The 27,533-nt window shown below is 46.9% G+C and overlaps 1 protein-coding gene across 1 annotated transcript in view; it reads right to left on the bottom strand.

Annotated features, from left to right (window-relative positions):
• The window catches only part of ampd1 (adenosine monophosphate deaminase 1), a 37,873-nt gene that overhangs the window by 3,666 nt on the left and 6,674 nt on the right, over window positions 1-27,533 (bottom strand). Inside the window, exons 3-12 of the mRNA XM_033042795.1 lie at window positions 26,897-27,056; window positions 25,084-25,249; window positions 19,223-19,442; window positions 15,889-16,018; window positions 14,079-14,273; window positions 11,118-11,249; window positions 9,467-9,630; window positions 6,595-6,721; window positions 4,661-4,824; window positions 1,908-2,028 (exon numbers count right to left, since the gene is read on the bottom strand). Of these exons, the coding sequence (XP_032898686.1) occupies window positions 1,908-2,028; window positions 4,661-4,824; window positions 6,595-6,721; window positions 9,467-9,630; window positions 11,118-11,249; window positions 14,079-14,273; window positions 15,889-16,018; window positions 19,223-19,442; window positions 25,084-25,249; window positions 26,897-27,056 (1,579 nt within the window). The remainder of the gene's footprint in view (window positions 1-1,907; window positions 2,029-4,660; window positions 4,825-6,594; window positions 6,722-9,466; window positions 9,631-11,117; window positions 11,250-14,078; window positions 14,274-15,888; window positions 16,019-19,222; window positions 19,443-25,083; window positions 25,250-26,896; window positions 27,057-27,533) is intronic.

Genomic DNA, 27,533 nt, shown 5'->3' with positions numbered 1-27,533 from the left:
AAACTAAGGTAAATTCAAGAGGGAGCTGAAGGTGCAAAAACAGCGGAAGTGGTTAGCGGACATTTGCCGTGGAGATATAAAGATCGAAAATATCGGGAATTATCGCGTTTGCTCGCTGCATTTCATCAAAAGTGGCATTATTGACGTTTTATCTTTATTCATTTGTTATATGAAAAGTTTTAAAAGTGAAAAATCCGTCAGTAAAATTGCAAAATCGCCCATGGTTCTCAGGTGGGTTTTAACATGCAAAATGAAAACGCTTCTGAAGCTCCATTTACCATTTAAATAATCGTAAACTATCAATGCGTTTTGAAATAAATTTTACTCAGATGCAAGCTAAGGAATGGGATAATCTGCTTTAATACTCTCTTCTTGTTGCACATGCATGGCGTTCATGTGCACATTGTTTATCCTGCTCACAGTGGGTGCCCAATCAGGATTGTTGACATCATTCCATGCTGCAGTTTGGGTGATTGTGCAGGCTTTAAACAAGAAACATTGAGAAATATATTTTGGCAAATAATAAAATGTCCTGATTTTGTCCAATTAACAGCTGACAATTATCCCATTCCTTAGCTTGCATCTGAGTAAAATTTATTTCAAAACGCATTGATAGTTTACGATTATTTAAATGGTAAATGGAGCTTCAGAAGCGTTTTCATTTTGCATGTTAAAGCCCACCTGAGAACCATGGGCGATTTTGCAATTTTACTGACGGATTTTTCACTTTTAAAACTTTTCATATAACAAATGAATAAAGATAAAACATCAATAATGCCTTAATTTTGATGAAATGCAGCGAGCAAACGCGATAATTCCCGATATTTTCGATCTTTACATCTCCACGGCAAATGTCCGCTAACCACTTCCGCTGCTTTTGGACCTTCAGCTCCCTCTTGAATTTACCTTAGTTTTTATCTTTCTTCTGGACTGTAAAGATAGGTAGCTGTGTCTCACGGTCACCCCGACTGGCACAGTAATTTACAGCTCAAAAACGGGCCGTTTTCGCGGTTTTTAACGGGTGTGAAAGTGCGTGTTTTCAGCATCATTAACATGTACCGGAAGTGATGCTTGTACCCCAGTTGGATTTTGCGGTCACGTGGGTGCGGATCTACGCTCCAGTGACCTTTCGTGAAATCACCCTACATCCCTGTTCTCCAGAGGTGCTGCCTGACCTGCTGAGTAACTCCAGCTTTTTGTGTCTAGTTTAGTTTAGTTTAGTTTAGTTTAGTTTAGTTTAGTTTAGTTTAGTTTAGTTTAGTTTAGTTTAGTTTAGTTTAGTTTAGTTTAGTTTAGTTTAGATTTACAGAGTGGAAACAGTCACTTGGGCCCGCCGAGTCACTTGACACGGTGGCGCAGTGCTAGAGTCGCTGCCTTACAGCGCCAGAGATCCAAGTTTGATCCTGACTACGGGTGCTGTCCGTTGGGAGATCGTACATTCTCCATGTGACCGCGTGGGTTTTCTCCGGGAGTTCTGGTTTCCTCCCACACTCCAACGACTTGCAGGTTAATTGGCTTTAGTAAAAATTGGAAATTGTTCCTAATGTGTAGTGTAAGGGGTGATGGCTGGTCGGCGCGGGTTTGGTGGGCCGAAGGGCCAGTTGTCACACTGTATCTCTAAAGTCCAAAGTCTAAAGAGTCCTCGCTGACCAGCGATCACCTATACTATACTACGCACGAGGGGCAGCTTACAGAAGCCAATTAACCAACAAACCTGCACGTCTTTGGAATATGGAGATACAGCGTGGAAACAGACGCTTTGGGTCACCGTGTTCACACTGACCAGCGAGTAGACTTGATGGGCCGAATGGCCTAATTCAGCTCCTACAATTTATGAACATGAACATGATGAGATTCATCTCTCCCTCCTGAAAGCAACCCCTTCCTACTTCTCTAAGCGCACTGACCTTCTTCAGGTTAAGTCCATGTGAGATGTTGTCCGCGGTCATAAAAGCTGCTAGTAAGTGTGTCACTGCCCCAGCTTCTCCACAGTGCGGCCGAAACATAAAGGTGTTCAGCCCTCTCTCCCTGCAAGACAGACAGAGAAATAAACCTATTAGTGCCAAAGTATCCTTCCATGCAACTCTCAGGTTCTTGAACACTGCACAACACCAAGGGTGGCACGGTGGCGCAGCGGGTAGAGTTGCTGCTTACAGAGCCAAAGACCTGGGTTCAATCCCGACTACGGGCGCTTGTCTGCACGGAGTTTGTACGTTCTCCACGTGACCCACGTGGGGTTTTCTCCGAGGTCTTCGGTTTCCTCCCACACTCCAAAGCCGTACAGGTTTGTAGGTTAATTGGCTTGGTATAAATGTAAATTGTCCCTAGTGTGTGTAGGGTAGTGTTAATGTGCGGGGATCGCTGGTCGGTGCGGACTCGGTGAGCCGAAGAGCCTGTTTCCGCGCTGTATCTCTAAACTAAACTAAACCAGCTACAGCCATCATCTTACCTAAGCTTACTTTAGTTTAGTTTAGTTTAAATTAGTTTAGTTTAGTTTATTGTCACATGTACCATGGTAACGTGAACAGCTTTTACTACCCGATTACAATCAACTGTATGTGATTACAATCGATCAGAATTGAGTGGAATAGATCGGGTAAGCACAGGGTGAAAGAAAGGTGACCTATAAGATACCTCCTGTGCTCCAAGGAATAGAGTCCTAGCCTGCCCAACTCTTCTGGTGCATAGAGTCATGAGGGAAATGGTTTGGGTGAGTGTACAGAGTCTTTTACCCAGGTTAAGGGATTCAAGAACGAGAGGATATAAGTTTTAAGATGAGAGGGGAGAGATTTAATAGCACCTGAGTCATAGAGTCAACCAGCATCTAAAGAGGCCCTTCATACTAACTTGTCCATGCTGGACAAGATGCCCCATCTAAGCTAGTCCGAGGGTGGTGGGTATATGGAACAAGCCAGAGGAGATAGTTATTGTAGATATTATAACAGCCTTTTACTGAGACATTAAGAGGTACATGGATAGGAAAGGGTTAAGAGGGTTATTGGCCAAATGTGGGGATATGGGACTTGCTTGGATGGGGCATCTTGGTCAGCATGGACGAGTTGGGCTGAAGGGCCTGTTTCTGCGCTGTATGACTTGATGACTCTAACACGTGTACTTGCATCTCCTCTTTGACAATAAAAATGTCCAAAGCAGTCCACCCCGTGCACGTCTCTGAAGGTCGTTCCTGGGCCCAGCACATTGACGGAATCACTAAGAAATCTCTCTCATCAATGCCTCTACTTCCTTAGAAGATTGAAGATATTCGGTCTGCTAACAAATACTGTCTTGAACACTGACAGGTGTACGGTGGAGAGCTTATTGACTGGTTGCATTAAGGCCTGGTTCGGTAAATTGAACGCCCATGAACAGAAGAGATTACAAACAGTGGTGTGCATTGCCTGGTCCGCCATGGGTCCCGACCTCCTCACCATAGAAGGGATCTACAAGAGTTCACTGCTTCAAAATGGCGGACAGTGTCATCGGAGATCCACACCACCCCTGGCCACACAATCGTTTCACTCCTGCCATTGGGAAGAGGGTATAGGAGCCTGAAAACTGTAACGTCCAGGTTCAGGAGCAGCTTCTTCCCTCCAACCATCAGGCTATTAAAAACTAAAACTTCCAAATAAGCTCTGAACTACAGAGACTTGGAGACATTGCTACTGTCTTTCCACTACTATTGTTTTACACACACACACACACACACACACACACACACACACACATATACATGTGTGTAGGTGTGTATGTATAAATATATATATACATATACACATATATATACATGTACATACACACACGCACATGTAGCACATGTATATAATGTGTGTGTGGGTGCGTGATGTGTAACTACCTGTACTATTATTTTATACACACATGCACACTTATTTACACACACTTATTTACACACACTTATTTACAGAAACATCCGTAGACATACACACACACACACACTGACATCTATATATATATATAACCATATAACCATATAACAATTACAGCACGGAAACAGGCCATCTCGACCCCTCTAGTCCGTGCCGAACACATAATCTCCCCTAGTCCCATATACCTGCGCTCAGACCATAACCCTCCATTCCTTTCCCATCCATATAACTATCCAATTTATTTTTAAATGATAAAAACGAACCTGCCTCCACCACCTTCACTGGAAGCTCATTCCACACAGCTACCACTCTCTGAGTAAAGAAGTTCCCCCTCATGTTACCCCTAAACTTCAGTCCCTTATGTGTGTGTGTGTGTGTGTGTATATATATATATATATATATATATATATATATATATATATCTATATAAAGTTCATATATAGCCTGACCTTTTTGTTGTTGTTTATTATGGTGTTTACAGCGTACTATGTTTACAGATCTGTTGTGCTGCTGCATTTTATTGAGCCGTTGTGGGACATATGACCATAAAACACTCTTGAGTCTTGTGTATTGTATTTACAGGCCTGGGTTTGTTGCTGCAAGTAAACCCTCCTGATTCTGGGGATGAGCACTGACTAACAGCAGAAGCCGGCAGTGGCACAACATATTTTCATCAAAGTGCGTGATTAGTATTTACCGTGCACCTATCGGTGGATAATGTGGGAGCAAATTCCATGACGTTGCTCTGCAACACTTGCCTGATCCAAAGATCTTACCTCCTCAGGTTGTTCAGGACCATGATGTTAGCATACATGTAACAGAGGTAGTAGGAGTACGAAGGGTTCTTCGGGACGTTCCATTCCTCGGGTTTTGGGCTCTTTGTGCAGAACATATGTCCACTGTGTTTGGACTCATCATCCACGCTGTCAAAGGCCGTGATCTGAATCAATGCAGAAAAGACAAAGGTTCAGTTTAGTTTAGGTTATTGTCACATGTACCTCGGTACAGTGAAAAAAAGCCTTTGTTGCGTGCTAACCAGTCAGCAGAAAGGCAACACGTGATTACAATCGAGCCGTTCACAGTGGACAGATCCATGATAAGGGAATAACGTCTAGTGCAAGGTAAAGCCAGTAAAGTCCAATCAAAGATAGTCCAAGGGTCACCAAGATGGTAGTTCAGGGCTGCTCACCAGTTGTGGTAGGATGGTTCAGTTGCCTGATAACAGCTGGGAAGAAACTGTCCCTGAATCTGGAAGTGTGCGTTTTCACACTTCTATACCTTTTGCCCAATGGGAGAGGGGAGAAGAGGGAGTGGCCAGGGTGCGACTCATCCTTGATTATGCTGCTGGCCTTGCCGAGGCAGCACGAGGTATAAATGGAGTCAATGGAAGGGAAATTGGTTTGTGTGATGGCCTGGTCTGCGTCCACAATTCGCTGCAATTTCTTGCCGTCTTGGGTGGAGTTGTTCCCAAACCAAGCTGCGATGCATCCCGATAAAATGCTTTCTACGTTGCATCTGTAGAAGTTGGTGAGAGTTGTTGTGGGACATGCGGAACCCTCCGAGCCTTCTAAGCAAGTAGAGGCATTGGGGTTACTTTCTTGGTGTTTTTTTCAATATGGGCGGTGGAGGCGAAGTTGTTGGTGATATTGACTCCTAGGAATTTAAAGTTTTCAACCATCTCTACCTGCAATGCAAACGTGGGCACGTGCACCACTTCGCTTCCCGAAGTCAATGTCTTGCTGACAATGTGAAACTCAGCAAACAAAATAAAGCTGCTATTGATCTTCCACGCTGCCATTACATTTACAGAGTTACTTACATTCACAGAGCACCTAATCACCAAACCATCCTAATCCTATCAATACAGTTATTCTAAAGATATCCTCGTATTGTTTCCAAATCCTTCATGAGTTCATCGCTCTACGTTCAACCGCGTACTCTTTGCACCTGCATTTCCATCTTGGAAGCACAAGTACTTTTAGAGGGTCTCTCTGCTTAGTGCAAGAGAAGTGGCTTGGGGGGAGGTGCACGAGGCCGTGACTGGTTTAGATACGGTAAACAGAGGGAAGTTGTTCCTCTTAGATGAAGGCTTATGTGCAGGTAGGAACAGCAGATGCTGCTTTATTCTGAGGATAGACACAAAGTGCTGGAGTAACTCGGCGGGTCAGACAGTACCCTAGCGTATGGAAGGACAAATCAGAAGCCTAATTACAGAGGGGAAAAGGCTGTTCCTGAGGTTGGTTGTGCACACTTTCAAGCTTCTGTGTAATCCCACAGATAAGCTCCAGGCCTACAAGGCCTTTTCTTAACTGCAGTTCCCTCCCCTTCTTTTAGGACGTTCCTTTAGGAAGGGGATGAGGAGAATTTTCTTTATTCAGAGGGTGATGAATCTGTGGAATTATTTGCCACAGAAGGCTGTGGAGGCCAGGTCAGGGGATATATTTAAGGCAGAGATAGATAGATTCTTTATTAGTATGGGTGTCAGAGGTTATGGGGCGAAGGTAGGAGAATGGGGTTAGGAGGGAGGGATAGACCAGCCATAACTTGATGGGCCGAATAGCCTAACTCTACTCCTATCCCTTATGACCTTCTGACCCTCGACTGAAGAAGGTGACCCATCCTTTTTATCCAGAGATGCTGCCTGACCCGCTGAGTAACTCCAGCCCTTTGTGTCTGTCTTCAGACCATAAGACATGACGGCCTTACTCACATGTTTGAGGAAAATGCTGAGCTTGATGTTATTTTGAGGGTTCACCGTGGCTTCAAAGAGTGGTAGGAAGATGTTTTCAAGCATTTTCCCAAAGTGTGGGATGACGTTCTGAGCCCTGAATATATCGCTTGAAACAAAATGCAGAAGAGGTGTCAGAAAACCAAAATTAGGAAGTAATTCCAACTGTTACAGAGCATTCAAGACAGGCGGCATCTCCTTGAGAGAGATTTATTTGTACAAACTCATTCTATCTGGGACCAAGACGAACTGGATCAGTCACAGCATTCAGACACTGTCACCCGTGATACTGATGAGGGAAACCCACAGTTATGGATTCATACAACACAGAAACAGGCTCTTCGGCCCAACATGTCCATGCTGACCAAGATGCTCCATCTATGCTAGCCCCATTTGCCCATGTTTGGCCCATATCTATCTATGCATGTACTTGGCCAAGTGCCTTTTGAATGCTGTTATAGTCCCTGCCTCAACTACCTCCTCTGGCAGCTCGTTTCATATTCCCACCACCCTCTGAGTGAAAACTCTGTACTTCAGGGTCCTATTAAATCTGATAATTTCAATTATTATTCCTATTAATTCAAATATTAACCTCTCTTCAATAACAGTTAATCCCATCAATAATCCCTAATCTTCCTAATGTTCTATAGAACATGGAACAGTACAATACAGGACCAAGTCCCTCAACTCACAAAGTCTGTGCTGAGCATGATGTCAAATTGAGTTTAGCTTAGTTCAGTTTAGAGATACAGCGTGGAAACAGGCCCTTACGCCCACCGAGTCCACGCCGACCAGCGATCACCCCTACACAAGTTCTATGTTATCCCAGTTTCCCATCCTACACACTAAGGGGAAATTTACAGAAGCCAATTAACCTACAAAACCTCCACGTCTTTGGACTGTGGGAGGGAAAACCCACGCGGTCACAGGGAGAACATACAAACTCTGTGCAGAAGGCACCCAAGGTCAGGATTAAATCCGGGTCTCTGGTGCTGTAAGGCAGCTGTTCTAAATGGTGGCCGACTAGGAAAAGGGGAGATGCAGCGAGACCTGGGTGTCATGGTACACCAGTCATTGAAAGTGGGCATGCAGGTGCAGCAGGCAGTGAAGAAAGCGAATGGTATGTTAGCTTTCATAGCAAAAGGATTTGAGTACAGGAGCAGGGAGGTTCTACTGCAGTTGTACAGGGTATTGGTGAGACCACACCTGGAGTATTGCGTACAGTTTTGGTCTCCAAATCTGAGGAAGGACATTATTGCCATAGAGGGAGTGCAGAGAAGGTTCACCAGACTGATTCCTGGGATGTCAGGACTGTCTTATGAAGAAAGACTGGATAGACTTGGTTTATACTCTCTAGAATTTAGGAGATTGAGAGGGGATCTTATAGAAACTTACAAAATTCTTAAGGGGTTGGACAGGCTAGATGCAGGAAGATTGCTCCCGATGTTGGGGAAGTCCAGGACAAGGGGTCACAGCTTAAGGATAAGGGGGAAATCCTTTAAAACCGAGATGAGAAGAACTTTTTTCACACAGAGAGTGGTGAATCTCTGGAACTCCCTGCCACAGAGGGTAGTCGAGGCCAGTTCATTGGCTATATTTAAGAGGGAGTTAGATGTGGCCCTTGTGGCTAAGGGGATCAGAGGGTATGGAGAGAAGGCAGGTACGGGAAACTGAGTTGGATGATCAGCCATGATCATATTGAATGGCGGTGCAGGCTCGAAGGGCCGAATGGCCTACTCCTGCACCTAATTTCTATGTTTCTATGTTTCTACTGCTGTGCCACCGTGCCCCCCACAAAGTTAAACTAATCTTCTCTTCCTGCAAATGATCCATATCCCTCCATTCCCTGCATATCTATGTGCCTATCTAAAACCCGCTCCAAAGCCACTATCATATCTGCCGCCACCACCAACCATGGCAGCGCATTCCACGCACCCACCACACTCTGTGGTAATAAAGTTGTCCCACACGTATCCTTGAATATCTCCCATCTTTAAACTTCCCAGACAATTAGTTTGTCTCTCCCACGGCATTCCTTACAAAAAATATTAATGCATCCCACTTTTCCCCCCTAGTAACAGTAAGATGCACAGCGTTCAAAGTGTAGCAATGTTGGTTGGACTAAGTGTGGCTGCCTTGTGCTTGAATTGTACGCGTTGGAATGAATGGACCTCAGAGAGTCCAATACTTGCCGAATCTGCTGCGTTATTATACCCCAATGGATGAAACAGAAAATAAGTTCAGAGGCGGACTAGTCTCTCTAATCGTAATTCTTTCTCCACATCAATGTACCTGTTACTTTTTCACCCTATTAACTTTTCTCATCAGCTGCAGGCAGCCCATATTAGGAAGATGCTGGAGTAACTCAGCGGGTCAGGTAGCATCTCTGGAGAAAATGAATAGGTTTTGAGTCGAGACCCTACATCAGAATGAGAGCCCTGCAGACGCAGTCTAAAGGAGGGTCTCGACCCGACACGTCGCCAGTTCCTTGACCCACTGAGTTACTCCAGCCATTCGTGTCTATCTTCGCTATAAACTAGCATCTGCAGTTCCTTCCCACGCCATCCATGTGTTAGCCCCTGTCCCACTTAGGAAACCTGAACGGAAACCTCTGGAGACTTTCTGCCCCACCTAAGGTTTCCGTGCGGTTCCCGGAGGTTGCAGGTGGTTGCTGGAGGTTGCAGGTAGTGGAAGCAGTGACAAAAACCTCCGGGAACATCCGGGAACCACACGGAAACCTTGGGTGGGTCACAAAGTCTCCAGAGGTTTCCGTTCAGGTTTCCTAAGTGGGACAGGGGCATAGGGTCCATCCGGTCACTCATAGAGTCTTTACTCAGGGCAGCTTCCAACTTACTAGATTCTGGGGATCTGAATCATCCACTTCATGTAGGGAGAGATGACCCTGTGCTTGATAAACCACGTGGCCAGCTTTGACCACTCATCCGGCGACCGCCCATAAATGGACAAGCGAGGCTCGGCGTACTGGTACTTGGCGTCTTCAAAGTCCGACGCAACCTCCTGCCACACATGAGAGGTATCGTTAGTATCGCTGACCATCAGTTTCAATTCCAAAATCGAGCCGCAATGGACATTGAGGTCACGCACGTTGCCCTTCAGATCGCTTGGCTCTGCATTCTCATGGGTGTGGCACGGTGGCGCAGGGGTAGTGAGAAGGTCATTCTGTATCTACCAGCATTGACCAAGAACACAGTGTTTATACATTGTACGTTCTCCGCATCGTAACATCTTGCAAACAGTGCACGGCGCTCGGTGCACTCCATTAGGCAACGAACACCTCAATAATGTGGGGCGGCACGGTGGCTCAGCGGTAGAGTTGCTGCCTTACAGTGCTCGCAGCGCTGGAGACCCGGGTTCGATCCCGACTACGGGCGCTGTCTGTACGGAGTTTGTACGTTCGCCCCGTGACCGCGTGGGTTTTCTCCGTGATCTCTTCGGTTTCCTCCCACACTCCAATGATGTACAGGTATGTAGGGTAATGGGCTTGGTGTATGTGTAAATTGTTACTAGTGTGTGTGGGATAGTGTTAATGTGCTGGGGATCGCTGTTCGGCGAGGACTCGGTGGGCCGAAGAATGGGCTGTTTCGCGTTGTATTTTTCAAGCCAAGGAGGATGAGACTGGAGAGGATTAACTGGTCAAGAAGATGGGTTTTTAGAAGGAAGGGGATACGTGGAGAGAGCAAGGGCGTGTGGAAGGAATCCCGAAGGTTGGTGTCAAGGCAGCGAAAGGATTACCCATCAATGGAAGTGGGATAGCATAGAACTAGCATATGGACAATTATGGTTAGTGTGGACTAGATGGGCCAAAGGTTCTCTTTCCACGTTGGATCCTATGTTCATAAGTGATAAGAGCAGTATTAGGCCATTCGGGCCATCAGGTCTACTCCGCCATTCAATCATGGCTGATCTATCTCTCCCTCTTAACCCCATTCTCCTGCTTTCTCCCCATAGCCCAGACACCCGTACTAATCAAGAAGCTATCTACCTCTGCCTTAAAAATGTCCACTGACTTGGCCTCCACAGCCTTCTGTGGCAATGGATTCCATGGAATTCACCACCCTCTGACTAAAGAAATTCCCCCTCATCTCCTTCCGAAAGGAGCGTCCTTTAATTCCGAGGCTATGACCTCTTATCCGGGACTCTCCCACTGGTGGAAACACCCTCTCTATCCAGGCCTTCCAAAATTAAATTCTCTAAAAATAAAAATAAAAATAAATTAAATTCTCTAAAATGAAAACTAAAAGAAAATAAGGGTGAGACAAGCGTTGGAGACACGGGCATAATGGCAGAGTGTACGAAGATTATGTAGATGGAAGCTAGGAGCATGGGGGGGGACTTATTAACGAGGAATTCAAATTATGGGAACAGAGTGTTCGTTATTGGAGACAGTTTACAAGCGGTGTTTAAGCAGGGACAGCTTAATGAGTGAAGAAGGAAATTTCAATACCTTCTTGGAAGTCAACCAAATAAGTTAAGAGACCACATACCTTGATGATATGAGCAAAGTATTCTCCTTCTATGGCGTTCTCTGTTTTCAGGTACAGATCTCGGAGTTCACTGGCGCCCATTGGATTGTACTTGGCATTGAACTTGTCAAAACGTTGGAAAGTCTGACGCCCCTGTACAAATATAATTTCAGACGGATGGTTTCCGTGCTATACTCATGCGTCATTGTTTTTATATAAACTCTTGGGATTTGGATGTCATTTGCATTGATATTTACTGTCCAGCCTTTGACTGGGTTACAGTATATGGTCACTTCCTCGGTCATATTTCAACCATCCGCCTCTTGTTTAGTTTAGTTTAGTTTGCAGATACAGGCGCGGGAACAGGCCCTTCGGCCCATCGAGTCCATGCCGACCTGCCGGCCCCGTACACCAGCACTATCCTATACATTAGGGACGGTTTACAATCTTTGCAATTTACAATCTTTACCGAAGCCAAACCTGTACCTCTTTGGAGTGTGGGAGGCGACCAGAGCATATGGGGAAAACCCACGCAGGTCAGGGGGGGGGAGAACGTACAAACTCTGTACAGACAGCTACCCCAGTCAGGATCGAACCTGAGTCTCAGGCGCTGTGAGGCAGCAACTCTACCGCTGCGCCACCGTGCCGCCCCTATCTCCCTCCCTCTTGTTATCACACCTTCCCCAGCCAACAATGGACCATTGTGGACTCCACCGTTCCTGAGGTCATCTGTTGCCACCTCTGATTTGTTCTCGCCTTTTCTCAGCTCCAGTTTATATTTCCAAACCATGCTGTGAAAGGGCGCTGAGGAGATTTACCGGGATATTTTCTAGGATGGTGCAGGGAAAAGGGTTATCCATATTCACTCCCCTCCAGGCAATCCCTAAAGGGAATGCGGTAAGGAAAGGATAGAAAGCATTTTATCGGGATGCATCACAGCTTGCTTTGGGAACAGCTCCATCCAAGACCGCAAGAAATTGCAGCAGCCCAGACCATCACTCAAACCAGCCTCCCTTCGCCTGGACCTACCTGATCTCCCAGTTGCCAAATACTTTAATTCCCCTTCCCATTCCCACATTGACCTTTCTGTCTGAGGCCTCCTCCATTGTCAGAGTGAGGCCAAACTCAAATTGGTAGAACAGCATCTCATATTTCATTTGGGCAACTTACATCCCAGAGGTATGAATATTGATTTCTCTAACTTCTAGTAACCCCTGCATCCCCCCTCTCTCCATCCTTCCCCCACCCTAATACCAGCTTCAAAGTCGTCTTGTTGAGTCTCATGGTCTGTAGCATAGCAAAAGGATTTGAGTATAGGAGCAGGGAGGTTCTGCTGCAGTTGTACAGGGTCTTGGTGAGACCACACCTGGAGTATTGCGTACAATTTTGGTCTCCAAATCTGAGGAAGGACATTATTGCCACAGAGGGAGTGCAGAGAAGGTTCACCAGACTGATTCCTGGGATGTCAGGACTTTCTTATGAAGAAAGACTGGATAGACTCGGATTGTACTCGCTAGAATTTAGGAGATTGAGGGGGGATCTTATAGAAACCTACAAAATTCTTAAGGGATTGGGCAAGGCTAGATGCAGGAAGATTGTTCCCGGTGTTGGGGAAGTCCTGGACAAGGGGTCACAGCTTAAGGATAGAGGGGAAATCCTTTAGAACCGAGATGAGAAAAACATTTTTCACGCAGAGAGTGGTGAGTCTCTGGAACTCTCTGCCACAGAAGGTAGTTGAGGCCAGTTCATTTGCTATATTTAAGAGGGAGTTAGATGTGGCCCTTGTGGCTAAAGGGATCAGGGGGTATGGAGAGAAGGCAGGTACGGGATACTGAGTTGGATGATCAGCCATGATCATATTGAATGGCGGTGCAGGCTCGAAGGGCCGAATGGCCTACTCCTGCACCTATTGTCTATGTTTCTATGTTACATTTCACCTGGGCCACAGCTAACAATGGCCTGTTTCCTTTATCATCATTACTTTTTAGTGTATCTTTAAATCATTTGTTCTATATCTTTCATTATCACCGTCTATGTCTCTCGTTTCCCTCTCCCCTGACTCTCAGTCTGAAGAAGGGTCTCGACCCGAAACATCACCTATCCCTTTTCTCCAGAGATGCTGTCTGACCAGCTGAGTTACTCCAGCTTTTTTGTGCCTATCTCCCTCCCATTGGCTCCATTTATGCCTCACGCTGCCTTGGCAAGGCCAGCAGCATAATCAAGGCTGTGTCACACCCCGGCCACTCTCTCTTCTCCCCTCCCCCATCAGTCAAAGGTATAGAAGTGTTGAAACGCACACCTCCAGATTTAGGGACAGTATCCTCCCAGCTCTCAGCAGGCAACTGAATCATCCTACCACAACCAGAGAGCAGTGCTGAACTATTATCTACCTCTTTGGTGACCCTCAGACTATCCTTGATCAGACTTTGTTGGCTTTACTAAACGTTATTCCCTTATCATGTATCTGTACACGGTGAATGGCTCGATTGGAATCATGTATTGTCTTTCTACTAACTGGATAGCACGCAACAAAAGCTTTTCACTGTACCTCGGTACACGTGACAATAAACTAAATGGAGAAAGTGATCAGATACATTGTGGACTTACTGCCACCTTGCTCTTCCTTCGAACACAGCTTTCTGGTGGAAGTATCTTAAACATAGCCAAAAGGTGAATCGAGCACCAGAGGACACAGGTTTAAGGTGAAGGGGAAAAGATTTAATAGGAATCTGAGGGATTATTTTTTCACACAAAGGGTGGTGGGTATATGGAACGAGCTGCCAGAGGAGGTAGTTGAGGCTGGGATTATCCCAATGTTTAAGAAACAGTTAGACAGGTACATCGATAGGACAGGTTTGGAGGGATATGGACCAAACACAGGCAGATGGGACTAGTGTGGCTGGGACATGTTGGCCGGTGTAGGCAAGTTGGGCCGAAGGGCCTGTTTCCACACTGTATCACTCTATGACTCTAAATACTTACAGCATGCACGTCCAAGGAATCAACGGTTAAGTCATAGGCGTTCAACTTCAACTTGGTGAAGAGCTCTTTCAGAGTTAGCTTCTCTTCCTTGGTGCTGCAGACCACACGATCTGAATCCAGCATCGAAGTCTTCTTTATAAAGCGCAGCAGGTGCTTCTGATTCATGCAGGCTGCCGCATGGATGTGGGTGTCAACCTGAGGCCGAGAAAGTAAAGATAGACACAAAACACTGGAGCAACTCAGCGGGACAGGCAGCATCTCTGGAGGGAAGGGATGGGTGACGTTTTGGGTCGTGACTCGTGACCCTTCTTCAGACTGAGAGTCAGGGGAGACGGATTTTAGAGATAGATTCAAGATTCAAGAGAGTTTATTGTCATGTGTCCCAGATAGGACAATGAAATTCTTGCTTTGCTTCAGCACAACGGAATATGGTGGGCATTGACTACAAAACAGATCAGTGTGTCCATATACCATTATATAAATATATACACACATGAATAAATAAACAGATAAAGTGCAAATAAACAGATAATGGGCTATTAATGTTCAGAGTTTTGTTTGAGTTGAGTTTAATAGCCTGATGGCTGTGGGGAAGAAGCTGTTTCTGAACCTGGACGTTGCAGTCTTCAGGCTCCTGTACCTTCTACCTGAAGGTAGCGGAGAGATGAGTGTGTGGCCAGGATGGTGTGGGTCCTTGATGATGCTGGCAGCCTTTTTGAGGCAGCGACTGCTATAGATCCCCTCGATGGTAGGGACCATAGGGTCCCGTCCCCCAACGCAGGGGGGCATGGCATCTGCGGGGGGGGGGGGGGGTCATGGCGTCTGCGTTCCAATTGGGCACAAGGTACAGAAGTGTGAAAGACAAGCACCTGTAGTCGGGATCGAACCCGGGTCTCTGGCGCTGCAAGCGCTGTCAGGCAGTAACTCTACCGATGTGCCACAGAGGCTGTTAGAGGCTTCCGAACGTTGGAGAATTCCAATTTGAGTGGACCAGTTGGTCTGACTGTAAAGTATTGGCTGGGCCATGAGGGATGAGGAGAGGTTCAGGTAGATCTAGAATGGTGATGAGGTGGAATTCATTGCCACAGACAGCTGTGGAGTTCAAGACATTAGGCATTTACTGTGTAGAGCGGAATTGATAGGTTCCTGGTTAGTAATGGCCCTGTCCCACTTAGGAAACCTGAACGGAAACCTCTGGAGACTTTGCGCCCCACCCAAGGTTTCCGTGCGGTTCCCGGCGGTTTTTGTCAGTCTCCCTACCTGCTTCCACTACCTGCAACCTCCGGCAACCACCTGCAACCTCCGGGAACCGCACGGAAACCTTGGGTGGGGCACAAAGTCTCCAGAGGTTTCCGTTCAGGTTTCCTAAGTGGGACAGGGGCATAAGGGCATCAAAGGTTATGGGGAGAAGCCAGGAGAATGGGGTTGAGAGGGGAGAATAGATCAGCCATGTTTGAAAAGAGGAATGGACCGAATGGCCTAATTCTGCTTCTATGTCTAAGGTAGACACAAAATGCTGGAGTAACTCAACGGGTGAGGCAGCATCTCTGGAGCGAAGGAATGTGCGACGTTTCGGGTCGAGACCCTAGGGTCTCGACCCGAAACGTCGCCCATTCCTTCTCTCCAGAGAAGCTGCCTCACCCGCTGAGTTATTCCAGCATTTTGTGTCTACCTTCGATTTAAACCAGTTCTTTCTTACTGCTTCTATGCCTTATGGGCTCAGTGAATATAACCCCCAGAGACCTGTGTGTGAAGATACGTCGGCATGTGAGCACAGTCGGACTACAGGACACAGGGTCTGGGACTTTACCTTTCTGACATTGTAGAAATCTCGATGAGGATTGATCTTCAGTTCCTTAATCTCTTCCATGTCGTTCAGCATCTCATGCAGATTAAACTTCGAATTAAGAAACTTTAAACGCCGGTGAGTGTACGTCTTTCTAAACGAAAACAAGAGACGAAATGGAAAAGAGTTTTTACTTTTGTCTTCCATGATGGCGGCACAGTGGTACAGCGGGTGCAGCTGCTGCCTCATGGCGCCAGAGACCCGGGTTTGATCCTGAGCCCCTCTGTGGTGTTGTCTGTGGTGGAGTTTGCACGTTCTCCCTGTGACTGTGTGGGTTGGCCCCCAGGTGCTCCGGCTTCCTCCCACAACCTAAAGATGTGTAGTGTGTAGAACGGAATTGCAGATGGCTGGTTTGTACCAAAGGTAGACACAACGTTCTGGAGTAGCTCAGTGGGTCAGGCAGCATCTCTGGAAAAAAACTATGGATGGCGTTTTGGGTTGGGACCCTTCTTCGGACTGAAAGTAGAGGGGAGGGAACAAAAGGCCAGAACAAAGCAATACACAAACAAGGAGAGATGGAGTCCATCTATGGAGCGAAGGAAATAGGCAACGTTTCGGGCCGTAACGTTGCCTATTTCCTTCGCTCCATAGATGCTGCTGCACCCGATGAGTTTCTCCAGCATTTTTGTGTACCTTCGATTTTCCAGCATCTGCAGTTCCTTCATAAACAAGATGGAGTCCATAATGGCCCATTGTTGGCTGGAGAAGAGGTGATAATGATGCAAGGATACAAACAGTGGAACCAGTAGGACTGGTTTATGCCGAAGATAAACACAAAGTGCTGGAGTCATTCAGCGGGTCAGGCAGCATCTCTGGCAAAAAAGGATGGGGGACATTTCAGTTTGGGATGCTTCTTCAGACGTGTGGGTTAGTCAGTTACTTGGCCCTCTGGAAATTGCCCCTGGTGTGTAGGGAGTGGATGTGAAAGTGGGATAATATAGGCTAATATGAATGGGTGATCAATGGTCAGAGCGGATGTAGACAAAAATGCTGGAGTAACTCAGCGGGTGAGGCAGCATCTATGGAGAGAAGGAATAGGCGACGTTTCGGGTCGAGACCCTTCTTCAGACTTCGATTTTTCCAGCATCTGCAGTTAGACAATAGACAATAGGTGCAGGAGTAGGCCATTCGGCCCTTCGGCCCTTCGAGCCAGCACCGCCATTCAATATGATCATGGCTGATCATCCCCAATCAGTACCTCGTTCATGCCTTCTCCCCATATTCCTTGACTCTGCTATCTTTAAGAGCTCTGTCTAGCTCTCTCTTGAAAGCATCCAGAGAACCAGCCTCCACCGCCCTCTGAGGCAGAGAATTCCACAGACTCACAACTCTGTGTGAAAATGTTTTTCCTCATCTCCGTTCTAATTGGCTTACCCCTTATTCTTAAACTGTGGCCCCTGGTTTCTGGAGTCCCCCAACATCGGGAACATGTTTCCTGCCTCTAGCATGTACAAACCCTTAATGATCTTATATGTTTTAATAAGATCTCCTCTCATCCCTCTAAACCCCAGAGTATGTATACAAGCCTAGCCGCTCCATTCTATCAACATATGACAGTGTTAAGTTATTTCTTAAACAATGGTCAGAGCGGACTCGGTGAGCGAAAAGGACTGTTTCCATGCTGTATCTCTAAACTAAACTAAACTAACACTATTTTAGTGATTTGCATACAATGTGGATGATTATGCCCATAGACTATCTGAAGAAGAGCCAAGAGCTGGACAGGACCTGCTAAGATTCCACATCTCTAAAGAAACAAAAAAGGGCGGCACGGTGGCGCAGCGGTAGAGTTGCTGCCTAGGTGTCCTTGAGACTCTTGAAAGGCGCCCATAAAATAAAATAAATAAATTTATTAACAGCGCTTGCAGCGCCTGAGACCCGGGCTCGATCCTGACTACGGGCGCTGTCCATACAGAGTTTGTACGTTCTCCCCGTGACCTGTGTGGGTTTTCTCCGAGATCTTTAGTTTCCTCCAACACTCCAAAGACGTGCAGGTTTGTAGGTTAATTGGCCTGGGATTGTCTACTCGGTCGGTATAAGTGAAAATTGTTCCAAGTGTAACTGCATGGGGATCGCTGGCCGGCACGGACTCGGTGGGCCAAAGCGCCTGATTCCACGCTGTATCTCTAAACTAACCTAAATTGTTGGCCTGCTCATTATGTTAAATTTGACACTTTGCTCTCTCTTTGCCTCTGTCTCTCTCCTTCCTTCTCCCCCTTTACCTCTCTTTCTCCTTCTTTTCTCTTTTTATCTCTCTCCTTTTTCCCTCAATCTCTCTCTATCTCTGTATCCTTCTATCTCCCTCCTTATCTCATTCTTTTCCCGTTCCATCCCCCTCTTCCCCTCTTCCCCTCTTCCCCTCTTCCCCTCTTCCCCTCTTCTCCTCTTCACCTCTTCTCCTCTCCCCCTCTCCCCCTCCCCATCTGTTGAACGTTCGATCCACATCCTGTGCCCCTCCTGAAATTGCACCTTCCCTGGAGTGAGTGTGTGTCCACTTGAATTCAGTTGCTGCCACGATTAGAAACATGTGAATGGGTTAAAATAAACCTCTTTAAGACCATCAATGAGCCACAGTACACAGTCTCTTGCTTCTCCCACACCCACAGTGACTTTCCTGAAGGCATCGCCGCATGTGACTCATCCCTTGATCGGCACACGATCAGGGGACAGTGTGGATTAGTGAGGAGGTTGCAGGGGCTTGAGGGGATGTTGGCCGATGACATACAATGGTAATAAAACGATAATTGGAAACTAGAGTGGAAAAATGAGAGCTCTTGCCCTTTAGTAGAAAAAATAGAAAAACAGAGCATTATTTCAACATGGTGAGAAGTTGAAAGGTATTCATGTTTAGATGGGAACTGCCTGGGTATCCTTGTAAACCCTTGGTGGCGAATCTGTGGAATTCACATACAGACACACACACACACACACACACACACAAGTGTGGAGGAACTCAGCAAGTCATCTCTGGAGCATAAAAGACAAACAATGTTTCAGGTTGAGACCCTACTTCAGACTTGACATTTTATATCTGTGGACACACACACACACACACACACACACACACACACACACACACACACACACACACACACACACACCAGATAGTTGCTCTGAGACAGTGGGAGCTTGTATCAGTGAACGCCCCACCACCCCAGGTAGGGAGTAGTATTTAACAGTTTGGGCCTGGGATTGCCTGGTCTAGAGTGGCTCAATAATGCATTGAGTTAACGGGTCATCGGGAGAGTTTACATTCCGTTATTTCAATGCAAAGCACAAAACAATTGTCAGGACTCACACAGGCCCCTGAGCGATGAGTGCGATGAGAAAATTCATGTCGTCTATGAAGCCGGGCACGTCCAGGTAAGGCAGGTCTTTGGGTTCATTGTTCTTGATTGATTCATTGTTGGCGTAAATGTAAATCATACCGTCTTTCATCTTACACACGTAGCCAAGATTCTCAGGCAGACCCTTGGGATTAAAGGGGTCATCTCCCGCCTTTATCAGTGGAGTATACACTGAAATAAAAGTAAATGTTATAAGGTCAAGAATAACTTTTCTGGAAGACCATCGCATTTATTATAAGGACCAGATGCTAAGATCTTCACTCTTTAAGAGAACAAGGAAATGCAGATGCTGGTTGACAAGACGGCACGGTGGCGCAGCGGCAGAGTTGCGGCTTACAGCGCCAGAGACCCGGGTTCGATCCTGACTACAGGTGCTGTCTGTGCGGAGTTTGTACGTCCTCCCCGTGCCCCAGTGAATTTCCTCCGGGTTGTCCGGTTTCTTCCCACATCCCCAAAGACCTGCAGGTTTGTAGGATAATTGGCCTCTGTAAAAATGCCCTGAATGTACAGGATAGAACAAGTGTGAACATAGAATATGGAACAGCACAGCGCAGGAGCAGGCAGGTCCTTGGCATTAAAGGGATCATCTCCAAGCTTTATCAGTGGAGTGTATACATGAAATAAACAAATAAATATTATTTACTTATTTATCTCCCTGTGACCACGCACAAACGTACAAACTCTGTGCAGACGGAGCCCGTAGTCAGGATCGAACCCGAGTCTCTGGTGCTGTAATGCTGTAAAGGGCCTATCCCACGAGAATGTGACTGCATGCGGTAAGCGCGACCTAACGTGGTCGCTTGAGCCGTACGGCCTCACAGGGCCGGTCCCACTTCGATCACCGGAGCCGTATGGAGTTGTGCAGAGCTGGTCCCGACATCGTGCGGGGCTCCGAAAAACTGAAAGCAATGGTCCAAAAATTCCGTGCGGCAACGGCCTGCTGGCCCGCAGCCGCATTGAGGCCGTACGCACTGGCTCGATGGCCGTGCGGAGCGTCTCGACGCCGTACGCGGCGTCTTGACGCCATACGCAGCGTCTTGACGGCGTACGCCTAGCGCGAACTTCTCGCGGACTTCGCTCGAACTTCACGTTGATCACGCGACCTCCGCGCGGCCCCCACTTCCGGTTTGGTCGCGCTTGCCGCTTGCAGTCGCATGCTCGTGGGACAGGCCCTTTACTCTACCGCTGCGCCACTGTGCCGCCCTGAATGTGGTCTAAAGGACCAACTGCAGTTGTATTAAATTCTGCAGCAGTCCATGCATCCTTCTCAGTGTTGCTGTTACAGAGGAGAGTTTTATTACTGGGCTAAAGATAATTGTGTACATCGATTCACTTCGGCATTCTTTACCATGGTTCGGTCGTGTTCACTTTAGTTCCAAACTCAGGCATCGATATGCTTTAAGAAAAGGCTGGAGAGGATTAAATCACTACAGAATGAAGAGAGAATGAAACTAAGTCTATTCTGATAGGGAACAGAGTTCCATTTTTTTTTCGCTTGGAGATGCAGCGTGGAAACAGGCACTTCGGCCCACCGAGTCCACGCCGACCAACGATCCCCGCACCTAACACTATCCTACACATTCTGGGGACAATTTACAATTATACCAAGCCAATTACAGTAGCCTACAACCCTGTACGTCTTTGGAGCGTGGGAGGAAACCGGAGCTCCCGGAGAAAACCCACGCAGGTCGCGGGAAGAACGTACAAACTCCGTACAGACAAGCACCTGTAGTCAGGATTGAACCAGGGTCTCTGGCTCTGTGGCAGCAACTCTACAGCTGTGCCGCCCCAAGTTGGCAGATGAATATGTTAAAAACTGCACCTTAATGAAATACAATCTTACTCAGAAGATGGTACGGAGAATGGTTTGGGCAAAAGTATCAAAGCAAGATATTTGCTGAACAGTGATTTAAATGCAGAGATCCTTCCAGAATTTGAGACATCTTAGAGATCAAATAACACTGATTCATGGCTCCTGTGAAATGAATCCTTCCTTAATTAAACTTTTATGAACCCACCCAGTTCTTTGCATTTAAACAGACCAATTATATTTGATAAATAGTACCTTATTACAAGGAATATTTTATTACTCTGTAGTAGCCTAATTTTTAAATGGGGTACGTCATCTAACGTGAGCCATTTCTTTCCCAGAGTCATGAAACAATGTATCTTTCTTATAAGAACTGGCTCTCGTTATGTTTAAGAAAGAACTGCAGATGCTGGAAAAATCGGAGGTAGACAAAAATGCTGGAGAAACTCAGCGGGTGAAGCAGAATCTATGGAGCGAAGGAATAGGTGACGTTTCTGGATCGAGACCCTTAAGGGCCTATCCCACTTACACGACCTTAACAGGCGATTGCCGGCAACCGTGATAGGTCGCCGAAATTTTCAACATGTTGAAAATTCAGCGGCGACCAGAAAGACGCTACGACTCTTTGGAGACTCCTCACGACTATAGGAGACCTCTCACGACCATACAGGCTGCATGGTTCGAAGGGCCGAATGGCCTTCTCCTGCGCCTATTTTTTTTTCTCTATGGTCATCATTAATTGGTGAGGATCCCATGTACTCTCCCATTAATTTTCATAAGCTCAGGACATAGGAGCAGAAAAAGGCCATTCGGCCCATCGAGTCCCACCACCATTAGATCATGGCTGATCTATTTTTTTCCTCTCAACCCCATCCTCCCACCTTCTCCCCACAATCTTTGACGCCCTTAAGAACCTATCAATCAAGAACCTATCAATCTCTGCTTTTAAAATGCCCAATGACTTGGCCTCCACCACTTAGAGATGCAGCGTGGAAACAGGCCCTTCGGCCCACCGAGTCCACGCTGACCAGCGATCCCCGCACACTAACACTATCCTACACATTCTGGGGGCAATTTACAATTATACCAAGCCAATTAGCCTACAAACCTGTACGTCTTTGGAGCGTGGGAGGAAACCGGAGCCTCCATTGTAGCAATAAATTCCACAGATTCACCACCCTTTGGCTAAAGCAATTCCCCCTCCTCTCCTTTCTTAAGGTACGTCCTCTTTTTCTGAGATGTGTTCATTTTCATTCGTGGTATTGCCTTACATCCAGGTTTTGCTGTTTAAGATCGCAGCAAAAGACTTCGGATGGAAAATATTACATCTTAATCAGATAAGTGTTGCTTTGTTGTTGAGATAAATGGAAATAGATCAGTTAGGATAAGGAGTTAAAAGATTGAGAGGAGAACTGAAGTGGACTTTGATCACCCAAGAGAATGATGAGTACAGGGAACACACTGCTTGGGAGTGTATAAGGAATGAGTGGGTTAACCTATGATGAGCGTTTGTTGACACTGGGCCTGTACTCACTGGAGTTTAGAAGAATGAGGGCAGACCTCATTGAAACATACAGAATAGTGAAAGGCTTGGATAGAGTGGATGTGAAGAGGATGTTTCCACTACCGTAGAGTGTAGGACTAGAGGTCATAGCCTCAGAATTAAAGGAAGTTCTTTTAGGAAGTAGATGAGGAGAAATTTCTTTAGTCAGAGGGTGGTGAATCTGTGGAATTCTTTGTCACAGAAGGCTGTGAAGGCCAAATCAATTCATATTTTTTTAAGGCAGAGATAGATAGATTTTTGATTAGTTCCGGTGTCAGAGGTTATGGAGAGAAGGCAGGAGAAGTTAGGAGGGAGAGATAGATCAGCCATTAATGATTGAATGATGGAGTAGACTTGATGGGCCAAATGGCCTAATTCTACTCCTACTCCTTATGACCTTATGATCACTAAGAGAGCACACTCAGAATGGAGTGACGTACCTTTAGAAAGGAGATGGGGAGGAATTTATTTGGTGAGTGGGTGGTGAATCTGTGGAATTCATTGCCACAGCCGGCTGTGGAGGCCAAGTCACTGGATTTTTTAAAGCGGAGATTGACAGATTCTTATTAGTAAGGGTGTCAAAGGATATGGGGAGAGGGCAGGAGGCAGGGATGATAGATCAGCCATGATTGAATGGCGTAGCAGACTCAATGGTAGTAGCCGGAATTTTTATGTTATCGGAGCCTAAATTTCCTCAGATAACTTATGAACATGAAGAAGTGCACTCAAGTCCACCTTGGCATTGAAGATTACGGACCAAATGTTGGAAGATATGATTAATATAGATGGATGCCTGTGGGTCAGCATGGACATGATGGGCCGAATGGCCTGATTGCATGCTCAATGACTCTCTGATTGAAATTGGACCTTTGTGGTGTGGGATAGGGATGTGGTGAATGTTAGCAGCATAGATCCATATAGTTCGGAAGCAGGCCCGTCAGCCCAACTTGCCCAAACCGACCAACATGTCCCATCTACACTAGCGTAGGAAGGAACTGCAGATGCTGGTTTAAACCAAAGATAGACAAAAAATGCTGGAGTAACTCAGAGGGACAGGTAGCATCTCTAGAGAGAAGGAATGGGTGATGTTTCAGGTCAAGATCCTTCTTCAGAGTGAGTCCCAGTTGCCTGCGTTTGGCCCATATCCCTCTAAACCTGTCCTATCCATGTACCTAGGTAGCTAGACTACACTCTTTCCACCCTGCTTCCTGTAAAGAATCTATCCCCTACTCCCAATTCCTCCGTCTACGCCGCATCTGCACCCAGGATGAGGTTTTCCACACCAGATCAACTGAGATGTCCTCATTCTTTAGGAAACGGGGGTTCCCCTCTTCCATTATAGATGAGGTTCTCACTGGGGTCTCCTCGATATCTCGCAGCTCTGCTCTTGCTCCCCCTCTCCTCCCCATTCGCAGCAAGGACAGAGTCCCCCTTGTCCTCACCTTCCACCCCATCAGCCGTCGCATGCAGCATATAATCCTCCAACACTTTCGCCACCTCCAACGGGATCCCACTACTAGCCACATCTTCCCATCTCCACCGCTTTCTGCTTTCCGAAGAGACCGTTCCCTCCAAAACTCCCTGGTCAACTCGTCCCTTCCCACCCAAACCACCCCCTCCCCAGGTACTTTCCCCTGCAACCGCAGGAGATGCAACACCTGTCCCTTTACCTCCCCCCTCGACTCCATCCAAGGACCCCAACAGCCTTTTCAGGTGAGGCAGAGGTTCACTTGCACCTCCTCCCACCTCATCTACTGTATCCGCTGTTCCAGGTGTCAACTCCTGTATATCGGCGAGACCAAGCGCAGGCTCGGCGATCTTTTCGCTGAACACCTCCGCTCAGTCCGTCTTAACTTACCTGATCTCCCGGTTGCTCAGCACTTTTACTCCCCCTCCCATTCCCACACTGACCTTTCTGTCCTGGGCCTCCTGCATTGTCAGTGAGGCCCAGCGCAAATTGGAGGAACAGCACCTCATATTTTGCTTGGGCAGCTTACACCCCAGCGGTATGAACATTGACTTCTCTAACTTCAAATAGCCCTTGCTTTCCCTCTTTCTCCATCCCCTCCCCCTTCCCAGTTCTCCCACCAGTCTTACTGTCTCCAACTACATTCTATCTCAGTCCCGCCCACTCCCCTGACATCAGTGTGAAGAAGGGTCTCGTCCCGAAACGTCACCCATTCCTTCTCTCCAGAGATGCTGCCTGTTCCGCTGAGTTTATCCAGCATTTTGTGTCTACCTATCCATGTACCTGTTGTAATTGCTTCTTCAACGTTGTGATCGTCCCTGCCTCAACTACCTTCTCCGGCAGCTCGTTCCCTATACCCAGCAACCCCTGTGTGTAAAAGTGACCCCTTAGATCCCTATAAAACCTTTCCCCCTTCACCTTAAACTCTGGTTCTCGATTCCCCCACTCTGGGCACGAGACACAGTGCGTCCATTCATGATCTCATCCTTACCTGGATGTACTTCATCCTTGTCTTTCCACTGTTCGTGCTCCATGGTTCGCAAGAAGCGGGACGTGGTCCTGAAGAACCTCTGAACAGAGAGCCGCATGTATTTTTCCCGGATGGTCAAAGCTCGATACAGACCCTTGCAGGCAACTTCAAAATCATCCATGGTTACCTATAACCATATAACCATATAACAATTACAGCACGGAAACAGGCCATCTCGGCCCTACAAGTCCGCGCCGAACAATTTTTTTCCCTTAGTCCCACCTGCCTGCACTCATACCATAACCCTCCATTCCCTTCTCATCCATATGCCTATCCAATTTATTCTTAAATGATACCAACGAACCTGCCGCCACCACTTCTACTGGAAGCTCATTCCACACCGCTACCACTCTCTGAGTAAAGAAGTTCCCCCTCATGTTACCCCTAAACTTCTGTCCCTTAATTCTGAAGTCATGTCCTCTTGTTTGAATCTTCCCTATTCTCAAAGGGAAAAGCTTGATCACATCAACTCTGTCTATCCCTCTCATCATTTTAAAGACCTCTATCAAGTCCCCCCTTAACCTTCTGCGCTCCAGAGAATAAAGACCTAACTTATTCAACCTATCTCTGTAACTTAGTTGTTGAAACCCAGGCAACATTCTAGTAAATCTCCTCTGTACTCTCTCTATTTTGTTGACATCCTTCCTATAATTGGGCGACCAAAATTGTACACCATACTCCAGATTTGGTCTCACCAATGCCTTGTACAATTTTAACATTACATCCCAGCTTCTATACTCCTGTTCACAAACAGGGAGACAATCAAATGCAGAGTGGTCTCAGAGTTTTTACTTTGGACTTGAGAGATACAACTCAGAAACAGGCCCTTCGGCCCACTGAGTCCGCACCGACCCATGATCACTAGCACTATCCTACACACGAGGGATAATTGACGCTTCACAGAAGCCAATTAACCTACAAACCTGCACGTCTATGGAGTGTGGGAGAAAACCGGAGCACCCGGAGAAAAACCGGGTCACGGAGAGAATGTACAAACAGTACAGACAAGAACCCGTAGGTAGACTCGAAATTCTGGAGTAACTCAGCCGGTGAGGCAGCATCTCTGGAGAGAAGGAATGGGCGACCACATTCTGAAGTCTTCAGTCTGAAGAGGAGTCTCGACCTGAAACGTCGCCCGTTCCTTCTCTCCAGAGATGCTGCCTCACCCGCTGAGTTACTCCAGCATTTTGAGTCTACCTTCGATTTTACCAGCACCTGCAGTTCTTTCATTCTTGGACAGAACCCGTAGTCAGGATCGAACCTGGGTCTCTGGCGCTGTAAGGCAGCAACTCTACCGCTGCGCCACTATGCTGCGCTAATTTCTGCTGAATTTTTTCAACTGTCCAACCATCCAGTCCATATCAATGCAATCTGATTCCCATAGAAGCCCTATAGTGACCAGAACACATAGATCATCTTTGTAGAGTTGGCAATAAGACTTCATGACGTGCTGGTTTGTTTGGAGGCACAGTGGTGCAGGGGTTCTGAAGGATTCTCACCCAACACGTCACCCACCCTTTCTCTCGAGAGATGCTGCCTGACCAGCTGAGTGAATCCAGCACTTTGTGTCTCCGGTACAAACTAACATCTGCAGTTCCTTTCTGCTCAACCTTTCCCTGCCGCTCTTCCCCCCCGTTCTGCTAACCTTCCTCCGCACCCTTTCTGAATCCTCCGCACCTTTGTCCATTGTCCCTCAGTGAAAGGGTCACTCCTTTGTTGGGAAGGAATGGTATTCTGCGCAAAGCTTCATTCTGTAACATAGACTTAACCTTACCCCTGATGCATAGTCTCCAGTGATAGAGACTCTCTGGAAATCGGGTACATCAGCGTATGATGGCTCCATCATCAGGTTCGGCGATGGCTGCATTACCTCAGCCACATGGACCATTTTCATTGATGATTCAATCACCTTTGATTTCATTGTTAGCTTCTTCCTAATGTGACAACACAATCCACAAGTCTTCATTAATTAAAACATCCTGGCTTTGAAACAGACCGGATTCATCAAGGTAACACGGTGGCACAGCGGTAGAGTTGCTGCCTTAAAGCCCTGTCCCACTGTACAAGTTCATTCCAAGAGCTCTCCCGAGTTTGCCCTGATTTGAACTCGGAGATTTACGGTAATGGCCACTCATCGGTACTCGGGGCTCTCGTGGACATTTTTCAACATCTTCACGAGTCTTCCCGTGCTTACCTGCCGTTAGCGAGTCTTCCCGAGTACCTGCCGTTAGTGTTACGAGCCGCTAAGGGACGTCCCCGAGCTCCGACATACCCGCTACATTCATTCTCCGTGCTTACCACGAGTTTGATATTTTTAAAACTCGGGAGAGCTCTTGGAATGAACTCGTACCGTGGGATGGAGCTTTTACAACACCACGGACCCAGGTTCGATCCTGACTATGGGTGCTGTC

The sequence above is a fragment of the Amblyraja radiata genome, chromosome 24, assembly GCF_010909765.2.
Source record: "Amblyraja radiata isolate CabotCenter1 chromosome 24, sAmbRad1.1.pri, whole genome shotgun sequence".
NCBI lineage: Eukaryota > Metazoa > Chordata > Chondrichthyes > Rajiformes > Rajidae > Amblyraja > Amblyraja radiata.
Note: the sequence above shows the minus strand (reverse complement) of the source record. Positions and strands in the feature narration are given on the sequence as shown.